The 24,375-nt window shown below is 41.6% G+C and overlaps 1 protein-coding gene across 6 annotated transcripts in view; it reads left to right on the top strand.

Annotated features, from left to right (window-relative positions):
• Positions 1-2,810: 2,810 nt before the first annotated feature.
• bahcc1b (BAH domain and coiled-coil containing 1b) overlaps positions 2,811-24,375 on the top strand; it is a 95,755-nt gene continuing 74,190 nt past the window's right edge. For 4 of the 6 annotated variants that reach the window (XM_043253880.1, XM_043253879.1, XM_043253877.1 and 1 more), the window contains exons 1-2: positions 9,637-9,856; positions 11,992-12,327. In XM_043253880.1, coding sequence (XP_043109815.1) covers positions 12,156-12,327 — 172 coding nt within the window. In that variant the 5' untranslated portion in view covers positions 9,637-9,856; positions 11,992-12,155. Of the gene's footprint in view, positions 3,524-9,636; positions 9,857-10,865; positions 12,328-24,375 lie in introns of those variants that run through there. The other 2 variants (XM_043253876.1, XM_043253881.1) reach the window with 2 other exon arrangements.

Raw genomic sequence — 24,375 nt, 5'->3', positions numbered from 1 at the left:
GCTGAAGCTGAGAATGGAATCGCACCTATAGCCTATTATCAAAACAGTCTAAAATGTTTGGAAAATCGGGGGTTCCTTTAAAAAGTTTTCCATTCGTTGGATACTCCACAGCTTTAGATTAGGGAGGAATTTAGAGTCTTATTTTTCTAACATATTACAGCTGTGATCACACTGGACTAAGCACAGACAGGTTTACTGTGATTTCAGATACACCCTGAACTTGATAAGTCCAAAGCAAAATTGTGGGTCTAAGGAAGGAACGTGTATCTGTAGGCCTGTGCGGATTCATAATCCATAGATTTTATTTTTTTATCTAGATTTTTACCTCTTGAAGCCATATTCCCAGTGACACTTTAAAAACAGTTTATTTAGGTTAGCGTACCCTTACCGAACAATTGAATTTGCTTGAGTCCATGTCTTGTTTTTGAAAGTCCAAAACAATATTTTGTTGTCCTATGATATTTGCCTGTGTTTTGGTTAATCCGCCATTCTGATTAATCTGTTAATCTCATCATCTCAAAGCTGGTCTGGAGGGGCCGAAGGATGATTGAAAGGCCAATGAGGATTTGTTCTTCTATAAAAATGACTATATTAAATGACATTTTTAAACAGATTTATAAGTTTTGGTTCAAATACGTAATATGAGGGGAGGGCAAGAAAAATCTTTGTACGCATCGGGTTGATTAGATTACATTTTTTCGATTTAAATAAATGGAAAACGTGCATTAAAGCGTTCCAGTATCAGTCACATATTCGCATCTTCTGACACTTATATCCTTGCAGCGCTGCGGAACAAATAAGGAGCGTGGATCTTAAGTTTTGTCACACCGTAATTTTAATTAAGGCGTACGTACAAGAAAGGTTAGGAGTTTGTAGCGGGACGCTATCATTCACGATTTCATGAATATGGAGAATTTTGAGCTCCGCCACTTTAATCTTCTGTTAACTGCCCCGAAGCTTGCTTAGCACAGACAATAGTGTTAATTATTCCATGCTTCTCTCCTTCAAACACTTACCATTCACATATGTTTATGCAACAAACAAGAACGTGGCCAAAACACACAGTTATTAAGAATATTCAACGGACGAGCAAATGATGCTCATAATTTCTGTCACTGCAGTCAAGCCGATGACACTGTTTTTAATGGCACAGTCAGGGTCATGCGGGGGTAATGAGTTTGTATCCACGAAAAAAGCACTAAGCAACTGTCCTCCTTAGATTGATCCCTTTTGAAATTGCATTCATAAAAGCATACGAACATCTATTGTATGTGCAGTATATGTAGATGTCAGCTTGCTGTTGTCCTCAGCCTGGATGCATAACTGTTTAAATACACTTCGACTGCTAATTATGGGCGTGCGCACGTAAGCATACTAGCAGATAGTCTCTGATTTGTTTGTCATTTAGGGTAGGCCTGCTCAATGAACGTCCGCGTTTGATAAATATGATGTGACAACCGTAATGAGTAAAAATATTATGTTCAGCACCTTTCTGCTCTTCCACACACATCATAAGTTCATGAGCAGGTTTGCTTGGGTGTTTATAAATTCTAAAGCATCTTGGCTAAAAAGGTATTTATAAACAGTCAGGACTTTATTTTATTAGATTTTTTTGAGAAGGAGATCAAAACCAATAAACAATTGCATGAATTTATTTGTTTAATATTTGCTGACAGTTCACAACCACTATTTAAATAAAAAATAAAATAAAATGAATATCAATCTGACAGATTATAATCTCCCCAAACAAAAAAAAAAATCATTTGGGTCCTTTGACTTTTTTGGCTTAATTTCGGACAGAAGCAAATAATATTATTAGCATATCCACTGTGATCGCTCCAAATTCTATCATCCTTCTGTAACATGCTTGCCACGATGAAAACTCTTACAGGCTAATGAAAAATGACATATTTTGTATATGCTTGTTTTACGCACATACGAAAAGTTAACTTTATCGCGTTCGTTTGTAACACGTTCCAAACGCATTTTTTATGAGACTGTATTTCACTTTAAAAATGATTTATCAATTTAAAAAATATTCTCAAAAGCGTATTTCTGTGTATGTGTGTGTGAAACTTTTTGTAAACCATAGTTGTAACCCGGGGTTTAAAAGTTTTACTCTCGGCGCGTAAGTGCGCTATATCGGTGGGCGTGTGTGTGTGTGTGTGTGTGTGTGTGTGTGTGTGTGTGTGTGTGTGTGTGTGAAGCTAAAGAGCTCGCGCTCGACCGGCGCTCCCGGGACCGAAAGCGTTAATTGTCTGACGTCACCATTCCCGGGGCGGTGACCTTAAAGGTAGGGGTGGGGGCACATTTTTTGCTCCGGGGATGAGTGGGAAATACGCCTCGCTTTCAAGGCAAATAGCCTGTTTTGGATGTAAAAACACAACTTGTTTGTAAGAGTCGGGCTTTGGTTTTGTTTCAGGACAACATATGTATTTTGTAGCGGATTGCCCGTGTTTCCTCAAGGTAAATCTGTAGTTATTTAAGTAAACGACATGTTGAAGCGAACGTGTGTTTTGTGGTGTTTCTATAGTACTGATCTCACCACCTCTGCACATCTTCCGCTCGCAGACCCGTCGGGATTTATCTAACACATTGTATCGACGCCCGGCGTGTCCCTTTCGCGAAGCGCAAACGTGCTTCGAAAAACTATCGGTTTAAAACAACAGTGCAGCTTACAGTCGCGTCGACGTCCCGGTCGCGAGCGGCTCGTGGTTTGCCCGCGATGTCTTTAAATTTCCCGAGTTACCACATGAAACCGACTGCCGTAGTTCGATTAACGCGGGGTTTTTTTTTATGCGGACCATGTGGAAAGTCCAACATGGTGGAGAGGAGATGATTGGAGATATGAAGTGTATCCGATGTCTGCGCGAAGCGGAGGAAACGGGTCGCTTTCTCCAAGTCTATTACAAGGGTCCCGTTCAGCGCAAACGTGCTAAAAAGTAGAATAGTTGAAGGTGTGTTAAGGAGTTGGGGTATGCTCGGGAGACGCGTGCCCTCTCCCCTAATTAAATGAGGCAAAATGCAATGGTCTGGGTATGACAGAAGATTAAATTTCGTTCGCCTCTCCATCAATTTTCTGTTTAATGTCACTGAGCTCCATTGTGGGAGAAGAGGACGCGTCATCCAGCCATAAATTTGTGATTATAGAGGCTCGAGGAGGCAGTTGGCTCTATTCGGACGGATTTGCTCCGTACCTTCAGATAGATCTCCAACAACCAGAAACCGTCCAAGCGCTCTTTTACGTACCATTTAAGCTTTAAAGACTTTAACCGGACTAGACTGCGATTAAGTAGTCGTGATAAATTAAATAGCCCCCTATTTGTTTTTCCAAAGGCTGTTAAGATTTGTTAGGAGGGCTCTGCGCGAGGAAGGGACACTTCAGACGGCTTTTTCTTTATCAAGATTTGAATCCGGATCGCTGACGCATTTTTTTTTAACTCCTTTTTATTTTTGCATAAATCGATAGTCGATCCGTATTCCAAAAATATTTTCTATCCGGATGGACTTCCTTTTTTTATAGGTAGGTGTTTTCTGCTCATCTGATTGCAATTTATCGCGGCCGTCAGGACTTTTGCAGAAGTATTTAGAAGATCGCGCTTTGCACGTTTGTTTGCGTCCATTATGCAGAAGGTATACGGGTTGTCAAAATGAATAACGACTTTACATAAGGTCGTTCTTGACATAAAAAAATACACTTTTCATGTCAGATGCGCCGTTCGAGCGAGAACCATTTAGCGGTCGGTAAAAAGTGACTTTTATTGCATTTTTTGAGAAGTGAAGCCTATTTCTAAAACCGGGTTTACACTGGCTTTGATTTAAACGCTTCAAAGCTTAGACAGCGTTCTCACGCGCAGCTATACGTGATATGGCAATTTTACAAAGATGCCAATGTGTTGTATCTCCAAAGATTGTATCACTGTTTACTGGGGTACAAAAGACGTGCCGTTCTGTGTAACGTGGGAGAGGGCCTTTTGACCGGATTTTTGATTGTTCTGACTTTTTCATTGTTTGTGCTGCACTCTCAAATCCCTTGCATAGCAAAAAAAGATTCATTTATCTAATAAATAGAAATTGTAATAAATTAAATGTATTTAAACTTTTTCCACCCATGTTGTTTTCGTACAGATACGCGTACTGTAGTATATAAATGCACGACGGTTCAGTCACACGTGCATTCATTTGAATTTATTAATTTGTGTTACCGCTTCGCTCACCGACGCCACCGGGTCACAAGGTCAAAACATCGTCGCCGCTTAACGAAACACGCAGAGATGCTGAGCGCTTTTATATTATTTCGGTCTGTTCAGAGGGAGCCGTTCGTGAAACTTGACGCTATGCATTTGTTCGCGCGATCAAATGAAACTCGGAACTGCTTATTTTTGTTCCCATAATAAATCAGCATGTTTCGAGGGCCTGGGCTTTTCACGGAGGGACGCTGGGACGTCGATGTACCCGTGTCGCTGATTGATAACGACGTGTAACACACTGAATGCATACCTGCGAGAGGAACTGCGAAGATCCGACACCCACGAGGCTGCGATACAAGCGTGTACCCCTGCATACACGGTAGGCTACACTCGGATCAAGACCGCGTCCCGTCAGAAACCGAGTGGGCCACTGACAACCCCTTAAAAGCGTGTGGTTGAGCCGTCCCCTCATTCGAATCTTTACATCTTTACTCATTATCTCAGGATAACGCGAGCAGCGTAGATATACGATACCGCGCCACGTGATCCCATCTCTCGCAAGATTTCATATAATGCATTTAATTACGGTTGTACTACTTTGTTTTAGATTTATGGCAGCAGAGAGCGATATACCGGCTCGTAGTCGTTCCCCCTGCACGCGGACACCTATTACAGTTTTCTAACTTGTGTCTTGAACAACGGGGCGATGCGAAGAAGATCACTCGGAATAGGTATTAATGATTTTACTCACTAAAATTTCCTTCTAATTAGACCGCTCATCCGATTAATATTCAATTTCTTTAGTCACGTTAAATTTGGGAGATAAGCCTTTAAGGAGACATTTTGCGAATTATCGCAGAATTTAAACGGAGGTATTTATTAGACAGTCTTATTAATGAAGCACTGCGGGGGGGCAGTCGTCGGTTTCTTGTTCATTATAAATGGGTCAGTCAAGAATTGGTGCGTAACAATGGCATGGATATTTATTCCCCGTTCATCAGCGCTGTTTCGTGCTTCTTCTTTTGTCCTAAGACGGTCATAACAGAAAGTTTCTTGAGTCATTTTTGTTCGAGCACCGTGAAGCACTTTACTTTTTTTTTTTTTGTATTTTGTTACATGCATTTACCTCTCTGTAGTTTGACTTCTAGCTTTTACAATAAAACAGGTCGTAATGAGGTAGGTTTGTGCCATTTATGGGGGTGAACCAGTACTTCCCTTAATTGGACACAGATGGGCTTTTTCTATCGATAACACCATTCTTTGGAATTTATAAAGGGCAGCTAGTCGGTATCCACCCTTATTGGGAGTTGTTTTTCTATCACTCGCAATCTACCCCTAGGCCTGTACCACCCTAAACCTACAATGCCTACTTCGGTTTATAGGGTTAAGGTCTGACTGCATTTAACGTTTCTTAATCGTTTCAGGTAGTTTGACTTCGGTGTCAGCTGTGCCTTTCACGATCCTCTCCCATAGGCCTAGGACTCCTATAGCGATCCGCGCAGTACGTTTCTGCATCTCCATGATTTCATAAGAACTCGCTGCTCTTGTGAAGCTCGTTATCGTAAACCTAAATACGCATAAATCCGATCAAAATATTCTTATGCGCACAAATGCTTATTCGTAGCCCGGCGTCAGTGTTTCACGCAGGCCTACAAGTGCTTATTTCAGATACATACGCCAGCCCTGCAAACATCAGGCCTTCTAAACAGTTTCCCCAAGCCGTGCGCTTAGCCTACGCGTCCCTATTACTTGACACTTAACAGAGGCCAAGTCATTTCACAAGAATTTTGCAATTCTAACGGTTGCAAAACGTTCAGAAGTATGCCCAATGATATTTCACTTGGATATCGAGTGAAGTAGCATAACTTAACGATCAAGAGAAATAGGGAGGTCACCAAACAACAGTCAAACTAATTTCGTGTTCGGTTTAAACGTCAGCGCGTATTATCAAATTAAAAAATTTTTTCCTGTTCCTGTTTCCGAGGAACAAAATTATGTTATTGCATAATCTAACACTAAAATAGGCTTGACGTTCATGCTACATGATGCAATATTATTGATACCCACCACAATAAAACGCAATTACTTGTAGCCTTATTTAAGCACGTGTTTCTCGCGTAATGTTTCCAGCAGACATCTCTGGCCGTTTTATTGGGCCGCGAGCAAAATGAACGTCTTGACTGAACATGCTTCATCCTCATCACCAGCAACGGAGAGCATTGTCACAATGATTCATCCAACGGACGCGTACATAAAATCCCCTAACCTACACGGACGTGTAGGCGCATGCAAGCACCGTTTACACATTCGCATCGGAGCGGGCTCTGAATTCAGGAGCCCCGTCTGAATTATTCTACTGCCAATGGCAGACCGGGGCGATCTCGCAGTATCTAAAACCGGTGTGCAACTCGGGCCTGACAATAACCGGGTCTCCGCGCACCCTTGGCCTGTACGCTGGTGACAAACGCCCCGTTCCGGTAGTTTGAATGTGGCTGGAAGATGGAGGGAAAGTGTCAATCAGAGACGCTTCATTGATCGCGGACAATGCCGTTCGCGGGACTGGTCTGTTTCGAGAGCAATCAGTCACTCCGCATTAATTATCCCCGCGTCCCACAGTAGGGCAGCTCGCGCTGGCACATGGACAGTGTGTGTCTGTTTGTGTGTGCGTGAGTGAAAGAAAAAAAAAAAAAAGAATGTGTGTAAGTGCGCGCGTGGGGAGAGGAGATTGTGTGTGTGTGTGTGTGTGTGTTTGACAGAAAGAAAAAGTCGCTGAGTTTGTGTTCAGGTAAATACGTGTGTATATATTTAGACGGGTCTGTGTGCGAGTTATTGCGTTTGCTTGTGTGCAAATGTGTTTGCACGAGCTTCTTGTGTGTGTGTGTGTGTGTGTGTGTTTTCCGTACGCCACTAAAAATGCACCCCACCCCCACCTTTCAAGTTGCGAAAAGGAGCCAATAAAAACCCAACAATAAAAGGGTCTTTCTTGTCACTAAATAAATTAAGTGCCGATATCTGCTTAAAGCGCTGCACCTCTTTGTATATTGCAGAACAGAATTCTTTATTGCCCCAGTGTTATTGCTTTTTTTTCCTAGCATGTTTTTTTTTTTTTTTTTTTGTGATAGGAAGGTCGGTGGTAGGCCATAGCACACTCTTTGTAACAATTATTGTAAAGTTGGTTAACACAATGACTGGGTACTTTGTCATATTAAGAGCTTCTGCTCATGGGTCTTTTGCATACTTTAATTCATACTTTCGTGGCCAAATGAGGGTTAAACAGTACAATATATATATTTTTTCTTTTAGGACTGGCCTGATTTCTGTCATTTTATTTTCTTTACAATAAGCCCCACGCCTATAGGACCATAAACATTTACTGGAATAATTTTTGAACGGTTGATTAATAATTGGTCACAGCTATTACATAGTTTAAAAAAGTCGCTGTAATTATATATAGTTTTTTTTATTAGGCCTACATCTGTAGTTTCTCTCTCACTTTTCTCCCCAAAGTTCAGCTTAGTTTTTATCTATAGGCGCATGTAGATTAAACTATGTAGTCCTAAATGTAAAATATTCATATAGGGAGAAGCCTTTTTGAATATGTGGTAGACTATGTAATATAGCACATTATACAGTTATTGATTAGGCTACATGTGTTTTATTCAACCATATTGAACAAATATTAAAAACGTAGCAGCCTGTTATCAACATCCACTATAAAGCTATTTTGACTCTGTACTGTTACAACGGGACAGTGATAATAAAAACCCATATGGTACATATTCATGGTAATACAGCTCTTCCAGTGGCCTAGCTGAAGTTGCCCTTAAGGTTTGTGCGATGGTGGTGCACAGAAGGCTTTCCTGGATGAACTTTCAAGGGTTGAAGTTAAAGAGATAATGAAAGAAAAATAGCAGACTATTGAAAATCACAGAGGAACAAAGACACAACATTGCAGTATATATTTCACATGTTTAATGAGAGAAAGGAAAAACGTAGTTGGACAGGCAAGGCATTTTCATATTTTAAATTAAATTATAATGCATTTAAAACAAACATTATAGTGTAAACAAATACTAGAGTAATTAAATACGTTGTGTTTACAATCGTCTTCCAGTTTTTCACTCACCAAGGTTTTCCTGGATCGCATTTGCACCGAAAGAAACAACGGCGTCTAACAGTTTCCGTATTAGCGTGTAATTGTTAGTTTCTATTTTACAGCCATTTACTACTTACTGTTATTAAACATCCAGTCAGAGTCAGAAGTCGCAGTCAGCGTGAAGTTTTTACATTTCATCGTAAAAAAAAAAAAATAAAAAATCCTCAACACGCACGCTTTTGGTCGCTTTTGCCTTCATTTCCAGCCCGGTCCTGCTTTAGTCTATTAGATTCCGTGTATTAGAATTATCGCGTTGCTGTTGAATTAAGCGATATTAATCCGAGAATCTATACTTTAAATTTAATACAACATGTAATTTCCCCCTTTTTAACGCATTCCCTTTGATTAAGTCACTCTTGACTCTCCTTTAGCTTTGGGGCCAACGAGGTTCGCCTAGGGGAGGCCTTGAAACCGCCCCTCCTTATCTCCTTTCATCATCCAGTTCTGGGCCGCCTTGAAACCGCAAGGCCAGTAATTGCTTTTTTCAGGCAGCCCAGTGCGGACTGGACAGCAGCCAATCAGAGCCTTGTTTACATTCTATGATTGACAGCGCTCTGGCAACACGCCAACCAATCAAACAATTCAGAACGAGGCCCGGCTTTTAACCCTTCGTTTGCCACCGCGCCGTAGTTTGGTCTTTAACTGATTATTTTCCATGCTGAATTTGTTCTGCCTTAAAATTGTTAATTCGACCGCTGATCTGTTTCTAAACTCTTTAAACCGTAGACGCGCTTAAAGTTAAGTGGCATTGTATAATTCATAAATTGACTCAAAGAAATGGAGAGACTTCATGTTTCGTCCTGATTTGAGGTTTATTTATTTCGGCGGTTGAGCTGTTCAATTGCTTGTTTAGGTTTGTTCAGTTAGATTTATTATACTCCAGAAGCTGGCTGTCATTAAAAATAATAATAATAAATATATATGTACCGTGTCTGCGTTAATGCTTTTCCTCGACTAAAAGCAGGGTTAAAAACTCAAATGTCGTGAAATGCGTTTCGAGCCTTTGTTTCGAGTCATTTAAATAATGACACTCAAGGCTGCATAAGCAACCATGTGGTCGTGCCTCACACTGAACTCGTCGCGAGACAGGAAAGCTCAAATAAAGCGCCCGCCGTTTTGTTTAGTTGATCCAGCTGACGCGCCATTGGCTCAGAGCGCCGTCCAATCGGAGCCACTGTTTATCCTGGGGCGCGCTGCACGAGCTTATTGACATGTAGGTATTAGACCAATGGGCGCGACTGCTCCCCCAGTCACCTCCTCCTCTTCTTCTTGAGTGGCACTAGCAGATTCAGGAAAGAGCCTCTGACTGCTTGTACGGGGCTCGATTCAGCAGAAGCTCTTACTACTACGGTGCATCTCCGAACTTCTGCACTGCACACGCACTGCAATCAGCAGACTCTAGGATGTAACCATTTCCACATGTTTTTTATTCTGCTTCTGCTCTTTTACGTATTTTTTTGTATCAGTTTTTTTTTAAACCCATTTATTGTTTGCAAGGAATAACTTACCAGTAAGTAATTCGTTTATATTGTATACATTTATATGCGTGCACTAATAAACATTTGCCTTCAAGAGCTGCTCTTGCTTTTTTAAGAACATCTGGCGTTATACAAAATTATGGAGTTTGTGTCGCAGGGGGGGTGGAAAAAAAATATCCATCCATTAATTTTCAACCGAGTCTGTTGCTTTCTTTGAGCAATAATAACAATAGCAATGACATCAACAGCAAAAACAATTATAATAGCCTGATACTCAAAATCATTATAATGATGCTGAATTGCTGCATTATTCTGAATAAAAGGGGATTTTATTTAGAGCGAATGCCTTAGTGTCTTATTGACTAATAAAGGGTAAAATACAAGTGGGAATAATTCCATTCTTTGAGACATTCATTCGCAAAACTGCTATATGCAATGGACGTGATGGCAGAAGTAAGCTACATAAGCGCTTTTACCTTTCTACGTGTTTTCTACTAGTTTACATGTAGAATGAACATCGGGCGCTTGTTTATTAAATGAAAGCTAATACATCTATTTTAACACAATTTTATTTTTGTAGGATTTTATTATACATACTTTTTTCCCCCCCATCGATGTGCCATGATTCATAAAATTGTCTGGCTTTTATCAGAGGATATTTCCTACCACTCAAATCCTTCTTCAGGAAACCTGTTCTTTCGTGCGCTCCTCCTCACCTCCCATCCGTCCTCCGAGCCAAATCTAATAGATCTCAGATCCCAATAAACGTTAAAAGTTCGGCTTTGGTTAACAGTGGGAGGATACGTTCGCATACCACACGCTTTAAAATTTGCGCCCAATTTCTTTTAATGATATCGCAGGAGTGATACATGGCTGCTGGGAATGTCCTTTGTCAGCGCAAAAATGGTGCACTGCATTTAATTCTGCGCTTCAGAGGGCTCGTTCTTGAGGAATTTCAGCTCATGGTCATTGTTTGAGAAAATATGTAATTTTGTGCATGTCAATTCACTCGCTCTCTCTCTCTCTCTCTTTGCAGTTTTTGTGTTTTTAATGAAGGCGGTAGGGCTACAGCAATTTGGCAGTGCGACCATCCTTAGGCTCCAAACTGGGAACTTCCACCGTTTTAAGGCCTCGATCGAGCAATACGTTGAAGCATCCAGCAGACGTTCAGCGTTCTGAACGTCAGATACACGGAGACGCGACCCGTGTTTTTCGTTTGTTTGTAATTTAGCATAAATGGAAAGCTCGGGCGAAGATTCAAACTTGATCAAAACGTCTTTGTTTCCTCATCTTTGATTCGGTGTGATAGGGAGAGCACGCGCGACCGTTCGCACGAGCTTTTCGTAATTTTGCTTTGCGGACTTTCTTTTATCACCTTACAGTTTTTAATAGTCACGCGTTTGCAAGCGCGTTTGGTCACGCGTTCGCAAGCACATCGCGTGGTAATTCTCTCAATGCACCATTTTGACGAGACTCCATCTGCAACTGCGTAAGATCACGCTATATTGCTTGTTCCCGCGATTCAAAAAACTTCAAGACTTGAGGCCAAAGGTGAAATACAGACGCCATCATCCGCGTGCGTTATCCCCCCCATATACAATCTTATGGAAAACCTGGTTGGGGTGAACAAAGCAGTTTAATTAACTGAAATGGCTTACCAAAAGGACAGAGGAAATTACATTTGTAGTTGGACGCGATAAATAAATTCGCGTTTGTAATGAAAGCGGTCGTGTCAAACGTCAGCGATTATAGATTTTCATGTTTTTCGTCTCGTCAAAAACACTGATTCGGCTTTGTCGGTTTACCCTCTTTTTTTTGTTGCTGAAAACGTCCTTGGTTTTCCACATAGGCTTAAGGATACTGTAAAAACGTATTGATCCTGGCATCTCTCTGTGAATGGCGTATAGCCTGCAGTGAGTCTTCTGTGTAAAAGTGGAGGTGTGCTGCAAGCTCGCTCAATTGTGGTGAGATGAGAGAGACGAGCGGAGAATTTGCGTTTAGGCAGCAGTCGCAGCAATGGACGCGCGCACACTCGCGGTGTTTTCAATGAAGGATTACCATTACACGTCCGAAGGATACTAACGCGATACGATCTCGCGGATTTGCATCGCTCGCTCGCGCAACTAGTTTGTAATTTAAACTGCATTTTATGATTTTTGTGTTGCAGAAAACATGACCGGGACATACTTTTTTGGCCGTCAGAGCCCAAACCGTGCTGAATGCAAGACCTGAGCGAAACTCTTAACGGGATTATAACATCTGGGCGGCGTTCGGTTCGGTTCTGGTGGTCTCCCGCTCTGGATTTCGGATTTATCGTTTTTTTTTATCGGGATGGAAGGCCGGGATTTCGCTCCTCCGCCGCACCTTCTGGCAGAGCGAGGCGCGCTGGTTCACAGAGGCGCCTCGAGGATCGCTCCTGCCGGGCACACGGCTGTGCAGCATCCCGGTCACTTTCAACCTGGGAAATATTACCCCTCGCACATACCGATGCCTCCACATTCGGGTAAGTGTTGTGCTTGTTTTCCCCCGTCGATACGTGAATTCCTTTAAAGCGTACTTTCAGCAGATTAAAATCGCTTAACTTCACAGTAGCGCATTGGCGTGTGCTCAGCCTACGCTTACTTTTTTTTTATCGGTCTTTTTTTTTTGAAATAAGCAATTGCTAAGGTATGCTTATAATCAAATCCGACTGCGTCGCAGCGTTTTATCGGATAGTTTGCTTGAATAAAATCTGACATGTGCTGCGAAAGACCGGTCGTTTCTGTTTTAGTAGCAGTGCGTATTAAAAGAGAGCGGTAAGAAAATATATAGTCTGCCTTCAACATTGACTGGTAATATTAGCCTAATTTAAATTAAGCCCTTACGTTTATTTTTGCTGATTTAAATGAATGTGCTGTTGTTAACAACGAACAGTTGCTTCATAGCTGGGCTGTCCTCTTTGTTACGCGCTCGTTCAGACATCTAGTCTTCTCTGACAAAATAAGTTGTTTGGTAGTAAAGCCCCATGATTTTCTGTTAATTATTAGGGTGCATATTTGAGCGGTTTGCTGCAGCAGCTGCTTTAAGTTAATAACACAAGCTTTGGTGTGTGTGTGTGTGTGAGCTGTGGTTCGAGAAGTCTCCAAGATTAGGGTCAGTAGCTATGTGTGTATGTGTGTGTGCTAAAAGAGGCGTCTGTAATACCAGAAAATCCGGTTTCTATATTGAGCGGTGATGTGACGGGGTGCGAATGAGTTGACAGTGCATGCATTAGATTTAACAAGTGTCTCCAGCATTCAAAGCACCTTTGGGATAGAGGTGCACTTTGCATTTTGGTTATTAATGAGATATAAATTCGTATAGTATATGCGTACGGACACGTCAGCCCGTGAATGCTTCAGCTTTGTTGTTGATCGCGGGGAATATCATTTTTGTGTGTGTGTGTGTAATTCCACATTTTTTAAAAATGCATATTAATATGTAACGTTGGTTGACATAACCGTCCTGTTGGCTGATGGGTTGCTTTAAAGAAGGTGTTCAGCAGTTTAGCTCTGAACAATGATTTCAACCTCTGGGTTTTTTTTACATGTAGATTTTTTCCCATATATATTTTTTGTGTGCGTGCGTATGTATATATATATATATATATATATATATATATATATATATATATATATATATATATATATATATATATATATATGTATTTATAGAGGTCTATATGGATTATTTTCAGTTGAATGACGTTTCATTCGCTCATTTACTGTGCTTTAGACTCAGTTGATGTATTTTCAGCCGAATTCGTGTCCGGTGCGTACCGTTCGCTGTGTTGCAGACTCAACTGAAATTTCAGAAGCGAGGTCTATCACAGCGCTCGCTGACCCTGATGGTCCCCGGCGCGCGGTGAATGCGCGCGGGCACTGATGGGGTCGTTAGCGGCTGTCTTTCTCTCCGGCCTCCTGCTGCTGCTGCTGCTGCACCCTCACCCACTGCCTCCTTTAAGTAATTTTTATTTGTTCCTTACACAAATAACCCCGTCCTCTTACTTCACACAGAGACCGACTGCGGAGGTCGGCGAGATAAACTCTATAAAACATACAGCCTTTGTTACGATAACTGTGCATCTTCCTGTCGTTATTTTTCATCTCTAATGTATTGAATCGGTTCATTGTCTTTTTCTTCGACGACTGTCGTCGAGCTGAATGCGTTTTAAAAGCCGCACCGCCGGTAGATTGATGGATTTTGTTGTGCTGCTCAGGTCTCGCGTGCACATCAAATGCTGCTCCGGCAGTGCGCGCTGATAATGTGTACAGTAGGATCTCCTTTTCTTCTTTCTTTTTCACCCCCTCTCTCTTTCTTCTCTTTCCTCCATATCCTCAGCAGATGTCTGTAACGTCTGCCTCAAGGCGGACGCCAGCTCATGCCATACAGGTGCATCATTACTTGTGTGTGTGTGTGTGTGTGTATGAGTATGTGTGTGCGCTCGTATCAATTTCTTGTTCTTCCGCTGTGGCTTTTTTAATCAACACAGGTGTCTTTTCTGCTCATACACAATAGGTAATACACAATGATACTTCTTGTATTATTTTACATCATATACTGAGGCCAAAGTAATTTATATTTAAGTTTTAGACTTCCTTTTTTTTTTTGTTCGCGTTGGATAAGCATTCGCGCGAGCAGACATCAGTATATATCCCCCTTCCCTTTTTCTGCCTTTAAATTATTTTATTTCTGAACATTTGCTCAATTACTTGATCTCCCTATATTCGTCTTAATTAAAATGAATTATTTAAGACACACACACACACACACGCACGCACGCACGCACGCACGCAGGACTGCATGTAAACACTAACCCCTGCAGAGCAGACATGCGAAAGACGTTCCTTAACGATATACGAAAGAATAATGCACGTAAGAAATGCACTCTGGCAATCTTTTAGCCAGTGCTACTCTTTAACTGTTGAATCACAAAAATAGCTACAGTTTGATTGAGAGACGGGAAGATTCAAGTTTTTTTTTTTCTTCCTGATGCAGCCAACAGCAGCCCGCAGTTCAATTAGGTGGCACCCCGTCTGTCACAGCCATCCACCTGGTGATTTGCCCTCACCCTCTGCGTTAGAGTGGTTTTGTAGCTCTGTGCCATAGCAGTCATGTTTCTGCAAAAGCAGTGGTCTGCCCTGTCAAGCTTCGGTCGGCCTTCTTTCATATCACTTCTTCCTCTCTTGCTTGTGTGCGCCTTGAGTCCTGATTTAACAATGCTGTGTCTGCGCTGCTGTTGATCCTAACCTGTCTCGCCCTCCCCGTCCACTCGTTCCTCTGCGGCGCAGCCCTGCTCCGCGCCGAGGTGCTGCTGCCCCCAGGCCATTCGCCTTTGATAGGGCTTGTAGTTTAAATTAGTGCGTTCGCTCGAGTCTAGTTAGTATCTCTCTCCATTTCTCTCTCCACGCGCCCGTCTCCGCGCCATCCCCGGCTCGCAACGGATCGCTTGCGCTACATAAACGCTAAATTAATTACGGCGTCCTCGGAATAAACGTTCGCGTTTGATTCCGCCTTCGTCCGACAACTTCCGAAATGGCATGCGATTCCTTAACTGCTCCAAAATACAGTAAAGGAGTGAAAGTGACTAAAAGAGAGAGAGCGAGAGAGAGAGAGAGAGAGAGAGAAGAGAGAGAGAAGAGCGGCTGAATGTTTCCACCTGGTTGGTAATCTGGCCCAATTACCTCTGCTTGGTAGCACAGAGCCTGGCGTGTTCCATCGCCACTCACTATGCCTGCCAGCTGAGTGCTGCGCGCGAGTGTGCGACGCTCTGTGTGTGTGTGTGTGTGTGATTCAGCAGAGCCTCGTTGGCAGAAGCGACATCGTCCCCCCCCCCTCCACCCCACAGTCTCTTCTTTCACTGTTTGATGTGCCTCGGTAGGCTGAGAGAGTCCCAACGCCCTGGCCCGACTGCACCTATCGCCGCTGCCCCCCCTTTAAACAATGCATCTGCACGTCATCAATGCCGGCAGAAAATCATTTATTAATATTTGATACGTACACCTTCTTATGTGCACCTATAAAATATGCATTACCCGCTTCAGCGCCCGGAATATCATCACTTTCGATGCCTGCGACTATCGATCAGGGCCGCGTTTCCCAAAAGCGCAGCTGCGCCGTTAACGTCACGGGATCAGGCCCGCACGGTGCTTTCCAAAAGACGCCGGAGCGGCTCACCTGCATTCGTCTAAAAATAGTTCTGTCGTCGTTTAATCTTTTTGTAATTTACTCATCTCCGTGTCCCTCCGTTTATGGCATTTTTACGGCATGATTTTACGACGTTACTTTTTCTTTGCGCGGTGAAAGTCAACGTGGTCCAATTTGTTTCGCAGAGCACTAACTTTTATTGCGTGAATAAAAAAAATAGTTCTTCAAAATCGTTGGTGAAAATCAGTAAAGTGAAGAATTTGAATGTGATTTTTTTTTGTTATATGCTGGCGAACTAACAATTTACAAACAGTTTGCTATAGATTTAATGCAAAGCAGGAGGATTTAAATGAGGAAGTGTGAATGCATGCATGGCAACTCAGACATGGCACCTATTATACACCTGACATATGATATGGTGTTTTCACACCAAATCTGAAAATTGTCACCCTTCCGATTTGGATTTGTGCAACTGATACTTGAGAACTGACTGGGTTAAAAAAATGCTCAATGGGAGGGCTTGTAATATGCACACAGACACAATCGCACACAAACACGCATAAGCTAAACTTAATAACGGATGCAAGCAAATAAGGGTCAATAGACACTAACGCTTACACACACACGCACGCACACGGTTCAACTTTTAAACCCTGGGTTCATCTGCTGTGCATTGGATCAGCACAACAATGAGGCAGTACTCTGGGGCGCCATGAGCTACAGAGCTCATTTATACAGCTGTCAGCCTCCCTCTTTCTTTCTTTCTCTCTCTCTCTCTTTCTCTCTCTCTCTCTCCACCCTTTTTCAATCTCCTCCTCCTCCTCTTCCTTCTCTGTTTCCTACTGGCTCGCATTTTCACAAGAAACAGCCCTCCTGACTCGTCAACATTGCTGTTTGGATTTCATCAGTTTAACACCCAGCATATTTTTTTTCTTCTTTTTTCATTTTATTATTGTTTTGTTTAGCATGTATATGTGATTCTTTCAGCTATCTCACTCATTTTGACACATTTGCTTCAGGGTGTTACACAGTGCTCTAAAATTTGCAGGGGCTTTCTTTAGTGCTTCGGAAATTAGATTATTCTGATTAAAAATACATTGAAAGTTCCTGTTAATTGCACGAATAGTTCTGAGCTAAATCAAGGCCTTATATTTTCCCTTTTTTATTTTTGTTAAATACATTTTCCAAGATATTTTTTCTTTGTTATTTTATTAATTAATTTTTTTATTTTTATATATTATTTCAGTATGCAATTTTTTTAGAAAAATATTTTTAGATATATATATTTTTTAATCTTCATTAATTTTTTAAAGCTTAATGTAATTTTTATTTAACACTTTGCAACAAACAAATAAGTATTTGAACAGGATATTCAGACATTTCATACGGTGACCAGAGCCAGCGGCTATCTTTTTTGTTAAGCCCCGAAAATTCACCAGTTTTGTATGGAGCGAAACACGTTCATTCTTTCATGTGTACATGTGTGCGCTTGCATGCTGCTTGCTACATCCTGTGAGCTACTTTTCATTGTGACACCTCGACTGATGGACTCAACCACCACAGCATATTATAACCATGTGGGGAATCTCTCTCTCTCCTCCCCGCGCTCTTTCCCTCTCACTGTCTCTAGCGCCGCTGTTGTTATTAAGTCCAAACTTTGACTCGGCCTGCAGCCAGCTTTTGTAAATGAGAAACAATTTTGGGATTTGGCTTAGAAAATAAAAGCCCTCCGCACCGGCTTTGATGTCTGATAGTAAGAGAGAAATGACATTTTAAATAGGCTGCAAAAACAAAACCTTGAAAGTGCTTCCATTCTGTGGTAAGGATGTGTGATTGGACGAGGAAACTAGTGACAGGCCTGAATGTGTACGCTAGGAGGAACTGGGAAATCCACTTCCCTTATTTTGGACTGTGTGGGTATGTGTGTCCTGAATCATGGATGCTGTGTAATTTCTGTGTGTTTGTGCATGTGTGTGCATACAGTGATCGATAATCGATCAGTCTGTGTGTCCTCAACAAGGTCGGATCGTCCCGCCTTGGCGCATGCAATTTCACAGTTGTGCTGAGCTCATCACCATCAGATACTTACATGGTATCAGGCAATATCATCAAGGATTTTATGCTGCAATGGCATCTGACACCTGTATGTACCAGGTGCACACACACACACACACACAAAACGAGCTTATTTCCCACTAAAGATGCAAGCAGAATCCAACTCCCTCATTCATGCATTTATCATTTAATATATTATTTTTAACGCTTCTCACTGTTTTGCATTATTAAACGCATTTTACCTTACCGTTCATGCGACTGTTATAAAATGCACATTGTACATTTCGATATTTGGGTATCTTGAGCAGTATGTGGCAGTATGTGATCATGCGAGGGTGGGATACCACACAGCAAGACGAGCGCACCAAGTGTATGCAGAGCCTTCATTAAATATACATAAAGCACGCTTTTTAAGGACACGTCGGCTTCCACACCAGTAAAGGAAAAAAAGCACAAAACAAAGATTAGCATCAGGAATTCAATATTAATCAGTCTCAAGGGACGCGCACACTCTCTCTCTCTCTCTCTGTTTTCCTCTCTTCCTCCTCTCTCTCGTTATAGCGAAAGCTTTAATTCGAGAGGGACTTGTTGCTTTCAAGCCGCATGTCTGAATATTTTCATGTTCTCTGATTAAAACAAAACTCCAGTTGACGCGTCGCCTTTGTCTTTGGCCCATGCTTTGATTGCTTGTTGAGTTTTCCTTGCTCACTTTCATCCCTCCCTAATCGTCTTCCTGAATCTTTTTGTTTGCATTTTTATTATTATTATTTTTTTTTTTCTTTTAGGCAAGAACTTGCTTGTTTTTTTCCCCTTTGTCTCGCTCTCTGTCTGTCTCTCTCTCTCTCTGGTTCTGATTAGCGTTTCTCAGACTCAGCAGGAGGTTGGCTAGCTGTGGGGGAAGACAGTGCCGTGACCACCGTGACCACACAGTCATGCCTGAACACGGAGCCAGCCTTCCATGCATCCCATAATAGCCCCTGTTCTATTTCTGGACTCCGGCCTTGCCATTTTTACCAAGAATGCACAAAAAAACGAAGCCTTATTTGACCACACGAATTCTCAGCTTCACTCCTCCCACAAGTCAAATTCTGCGAAGCGAACAACATGTCAAAACATGCGGGTCTCATTCCAATAATCTGAAAAAGTCCTCCCTTTCTGCGCTGCTTCGGCCCCTAAAATGCGTCGATTTAACGCTGAACTGCTTAAACGGATGCGGTATGGCTTGGCTTGCCTGCTTTGTTCTGTCCATGCAGCTGATCTCTGGTCAGGTGTGCGGTGTGGTCACAGTCGGCTCAATTAGGACACAAACGTGCTCCGCGGCTATCAGCATGGCAACATAATGACTGTGATTCGGATTGAAGAGGAATGCACGACTACATACAGAGGGGCTGTTGACAAGGGAAAGTGGCGTGTCAGTGCGTGGATGTGTTTGTGTGAAAGTCTATATGAGCCTACCCTTATTATCGCTCTTTTAACATAAACAGATCTCTAGCTTTGAAAACGAATGGGCTAACGTCAGAAAACTAGTTTGTTTAATTACTTATGCACATTCTGACCCACACAGACACATATAAGTGGGTGTAGGTAGCCTGGTGGTAATAGCTCTGGGCTGGCGACCCAAACAGGTGTGATCCCAGATAGAGGTGACCCACGAACCACAGCGTTACTGAGAATCATGGTGCCCTCGGGCAGGGCGGTTAACCTGAGCTTGCTCCAGGGGAATCGTCTCTGTAATTAATGTACTGTAAACAGCCTTGAATGGAAGCGTCTGCTTATTGACAAGTAGGCAATTATAAAGCAAGTTCCTTTGTGTAATACTTTTTTTTTTTTAAAGATGATGCAGTTTATGGGTTTGGCGCACATGGGAGCGTGTGCTGTTAAAAGTCTCTCCTGAATCAGAGTTTGCAGGGCGGTAGAATAAGACTCGGGGCTGCAGGTAATCCCTCTCTGGGCTCGGAGTTTCTGAGCCTCGCTTTCACACTGATACTGGTTGGTTAGAGGGGGATTAGAGGACTTCATCATTCACTGGACCCCAGAATAGAGGTGTGGGTCAGGGTGAGAAGTGGGAGGAAGGAAAGGAAGAAGGAAAAGGGGAAAAAAAAATGTAGGTTGTAGTTTGGGGAAAAGCAGAAGTGAAAAGACAGTAAGGAAGGAAAAGGGAAACAGAGGAAGAAAAAGGATGAAAGTTAAGTAAGAAGGGAAGAAAAGTAGAAAGGGTAGGAATACGGAAAGGGAGAAGGAAGAAGGAATGAAGGGACAAACTGTTGTGTGAGGTAACAGAACGAAGAGGGAACAAAAGGAGGAAACTTAGGAAGGTGAGAAAGGGTGGAAGGAAAGGAAGAGAAAAGGTGTAGGAAAATGGAAGGATGGAAAGAAAAATGGGTTAGAAAGGAGGTGGAAAATAAGTAAAGAAAAGAAGGAAAAAAATGAAGAAGGAAAGCAAACAGAAATAAAGAAAAAAGTGCAAGAATAGAAAGAGGAGAACAGTGCCAAGAAAAGATGAAAAAATGTAAGGAAGACTGGTCAGGAAGGAAGGAATGAAGAGGAAATGAGTTGAAAAAGATGTTGAACAGAAAGAAGGATAAAAGGAAGGAAGGAAAGCAAATGGGAATTTGGAGAAAGGAAAGGAAGGAGGGATGGATGGACTTGAAGAAAGGAAATGAGGGAGGCAAGGCAAAGGCAGACGAGGAAGAAAGCAGGTGATATATGTGTGAATATAATGTATATGTGAGTGTGCGAGTGTGTGTGTGTGTGTGTGTGTGTGTTTTTTCCACTATAGTTTATGCTTCAGCGAGAGTGCTGATGTCATGTAGACACTACCAAGATTAAAGTGCTGCACCCGCTGTCTGGGGTGTAAACACTGCCGGCACATTAAACACCGCAGAGAGAGAGAGAGAGAGAGACGGTGGGACGGGGTACAGGGAGCCATGGAAATGAAAGACAGAGAAGGTGACAGAGAAAGATAGAAATAGCAAGAATGAGCAACAGAAAGCGAGAGTGTTTGATTAATGAAAGGGAAAGTTGTGTAATGACTCTCTAAAGGCTCACGGCAATGACATCAGCAGCAGTGCATGTTCATTAATGCAAAGAGCGTTCCTTTCACAGCGTTTGCATTGTTTTCACTACAGCGCTGTAATTATAAGATGCGCTTACACGAGACACGTCAACGTATCGCTGCTTTGGCTGCTACAACAGCCTCATGCGCGCCACGTAATAGATTATGGCATTCATCAGGCTTTTTTTGATTCGATAATTCTTGTATTCCTGTTCTTGTCCTTCAAATCAACATCCTGCATCTGATTATGAAGGAAATAAGCAGTTCTCAGGGAGCTGACGGAAATCAGGGGAAAATAAAATAGTCACATAAATAATTTGCCTGCAGTTTAGAGATTCTGTGTTTGCGACGATAAGGAAAATAGTCATCCGCTTACCTTGTTTTTTCCTCATAGTTTTGTCTTCGAGCGCAAGTTTATTCCTCCCTGAGGAACATTTCAGTGCCATCTTAGCTTATGTTAGTTCGCAGTTTGGTTTTACTGACATGTCCCAGATATTAAAACATAAACATTATTGAGTCAGTCGTTGACATAAATTAATAGTTTGTAGCTTTAATGAATCTGGATGTTATAATAATAAATAAGAGTTTCCCTTTATTTTAAGGTGTCCTTGTTACATTAATTAACTAATGGACTTACTATACGGTAGGTTTAGCATTACTTGCATGCAATTATGCATAATTAATTGTTATTATATTAGCAAGTACATGTAACATGTGAAAAGGACACCATAAAATAAAGTATTACCTTAATTTTCTTATACTCAATGTAAAATGCAGTTAAAGTACTGATATAGCGAAATATCATTACAACTTAACTAGTAACTATTTTCTATTCTTAAAATAACAAAGCCCATTCTTTATTAGAAATTACCCCAGTCTTCACTGTCACATGATGTCTTAGAAATATCCTAATGTCCTCAAGAAATATTTATTATCAATGTTTATAACAGTTGCTTTTCTGGAAATGCTCCTTAAAGATTCTTTGCTGAAGAGAAAGTTCAAGTCGTAACAGTGGAAGTCTTTCCCCTTACTTTTAATCAGTTTTATGCTTCCTTGCTTAATAATAATTAAAAAAACAGCATTGTTTCCCACAAAAATATAAAGTGATGCCAAAGTTTTAATCTTGGGTGAAACATCCTTTTATTTCCTTAAACGTCTGGATTTGCTAATCTTATTGCTGTCTAGGAGAAACAAATGAGATGCTAAACAGATATCCTTTATGATTTAGGTCATTATGAACATCGTATTAAACCTGTCTGGGCTTTTCCGCTTCTTATACATGTACATTAAATGTCTGTCTCTGTGTGTGTGTGTCTCAGTGATGTTTGCTGTGTGTGTCTGTCTGTATTAGCGCTATGAGTGTATGCGTGTCATGCTGGCTCCAGTCGCCAGCGGTTATCAAAGGCCTTGCGGGTGCTGTGTTGTCTCTCAGGCTTTACGGTCTTTCCCTCAGCACGTCTGGCTGGCCTGGTCTGTCCTCTATCATGCCTGCCAGATAGTGGCTCCTCTGTGCTGGGCTTTGTTTGGAGGTCAGGAGCCTTACACACAGCTGTGGACACAACACAGAGGCAGTCAAAGTCCCACAGTCCTCCCCTATCATCTCCCCCTCGCACAAACACACACACACACACACACACACACACAAATACACCCAGGACATGGAACCAGTCCAGCCTGATGAAAGAGGGGAAGATGTGAGGCGTGAATCGAGGCTAGTGATTCCACATCTCGGGTGCCAGGAGCACTGCTCTTCTCGCTCCTTGACGGATGTCTAAGGATAGAACGAGTGCCGGTTTGTATGAAAGTTAGTGATTCAGATCTTTTTAATGGTTTAAACTCTTTTCATAACTTGGCTCGTCTCGGTGGGGCAGCTGTTGCAGCGAGTAGACAAACACGGTGAGGCGGCCCAATGTTATGTTTCCACTGTAAAGACCATTCAATCAGTATTTAATTCTCCTAATAGCCGAGAGACCGGCCTATGATTACACTTTGGCTGATACACACTTCCCTTTGGCTCTGATTCAGCTCTCCGTGTGACTCCGCAAGTTGTATTTCTCTTTCACTCACTTCTTGTTCTCTTTCGCTCTCTTTCTCTCTCACTTCCAACTGTTAGTCTGATACTCAGTTTAAAGGTGCTGTTTTGCTAATATCCGCCTTGTTGTTAACTTCGTTCTCACACCCTCTTTCCAAAACTCGAACGTGCTAAATGATTTGCATTCAGAAATGATTCCGATTGGCTAAAAACAAGTACTTACTTTGAGCCTTGGGCTGTCACAGAGACAGGTATGACTTCTTAGGACACCTATTTCAGCAAAGTCTTACAGTAATCGCGCTTTGTGCATCGTATTGCAAATATTGCTTGGAGCACCTTCAATGCACTTTCTGTTTTATACTAATGCATGTGCAGACAAACACACCTTTGTATTGCAGCCTTGATCCTTAACCTATAATCTGCAAAAGTGATTCAATTTCCTTTATAGTCACACATTCACTCCCCTCTGAATATTACTAACATTATTCCTGCTCATGCCGTTCACTTCTTTTCTCCTCCATCTCTCTGTGCCTTTATTTTCAGTACATTTCTCCTTGAGTTGTCGCACTTTAATACTCTTTCAATAACTCTTTATGCTCTTTGTGGAGTATTGGTAAGAGCCGGAAGTCATGCACTTCAGAGACACCCCCCACCCCTCACCTCACTTGTTCAGAGAATTTCCAGCATGGCCACCTTTTGTTATAGCAAGGAAGCAAAACCCAAATCTAAATTTCTAAATCTGAGTGCATATAAAACAGAAATGTAATTTATTCATTTTATATTATTTTAAAATCAAATTGGAAATTGATTACTGGCCAATGGGGTGACACTATTTTTTTTGGTGTTATCTGTTAATTTATTCAAAAATATAGTGCTATTATTATTATTATTATTATTTATTTTTTTAAAACTTAAACATCAATGGTCATATTTTTGTAATAAAAAAATCCTCAAGTTTTGAAAAAGCGAGTTTTATTAAGTAGCTTGATGAAATGTTTAATATTTTTATTTATTTAAACAAAGGGAACAAAAATAATTTGTCTTGTTTTGCAATCAAATTGTTTGTTCCAGTCGTTGCAGGTTCATTTGCACATTCATCTGATGGACGTCTGTTGTTCATTGCAAACTGCATTTTTAAATTTTGGCAAAACGAGTCTCAAAAACCACAAGAAAAATTGTCCAAAAAAGTGTGCACTGTTGATGCAAATTGCTGCCTGGTGAATTAGAACAGTGTTATCAACCAC

The sequence above is a fragment of the Puntigrus tetrazona genome, chromosome 12 (assembly GCF_018831695.1).
Source record: "Puntigrus tetrazona isolate hp1 chromosome 12, ASM1883169v1, whole genome shotgun sequence".
Classification (NCBI taxonomy): domain Eukaryota; kingdom Metazoa; phylum Chordata; class Actinopteri; order Cypriniformes; family Cyprinidae; genus Puntigrus; species Puntigrus tetrazona.
This window is presented reverse-complemented; position numbering and strand designations above follow the sequence as displayed.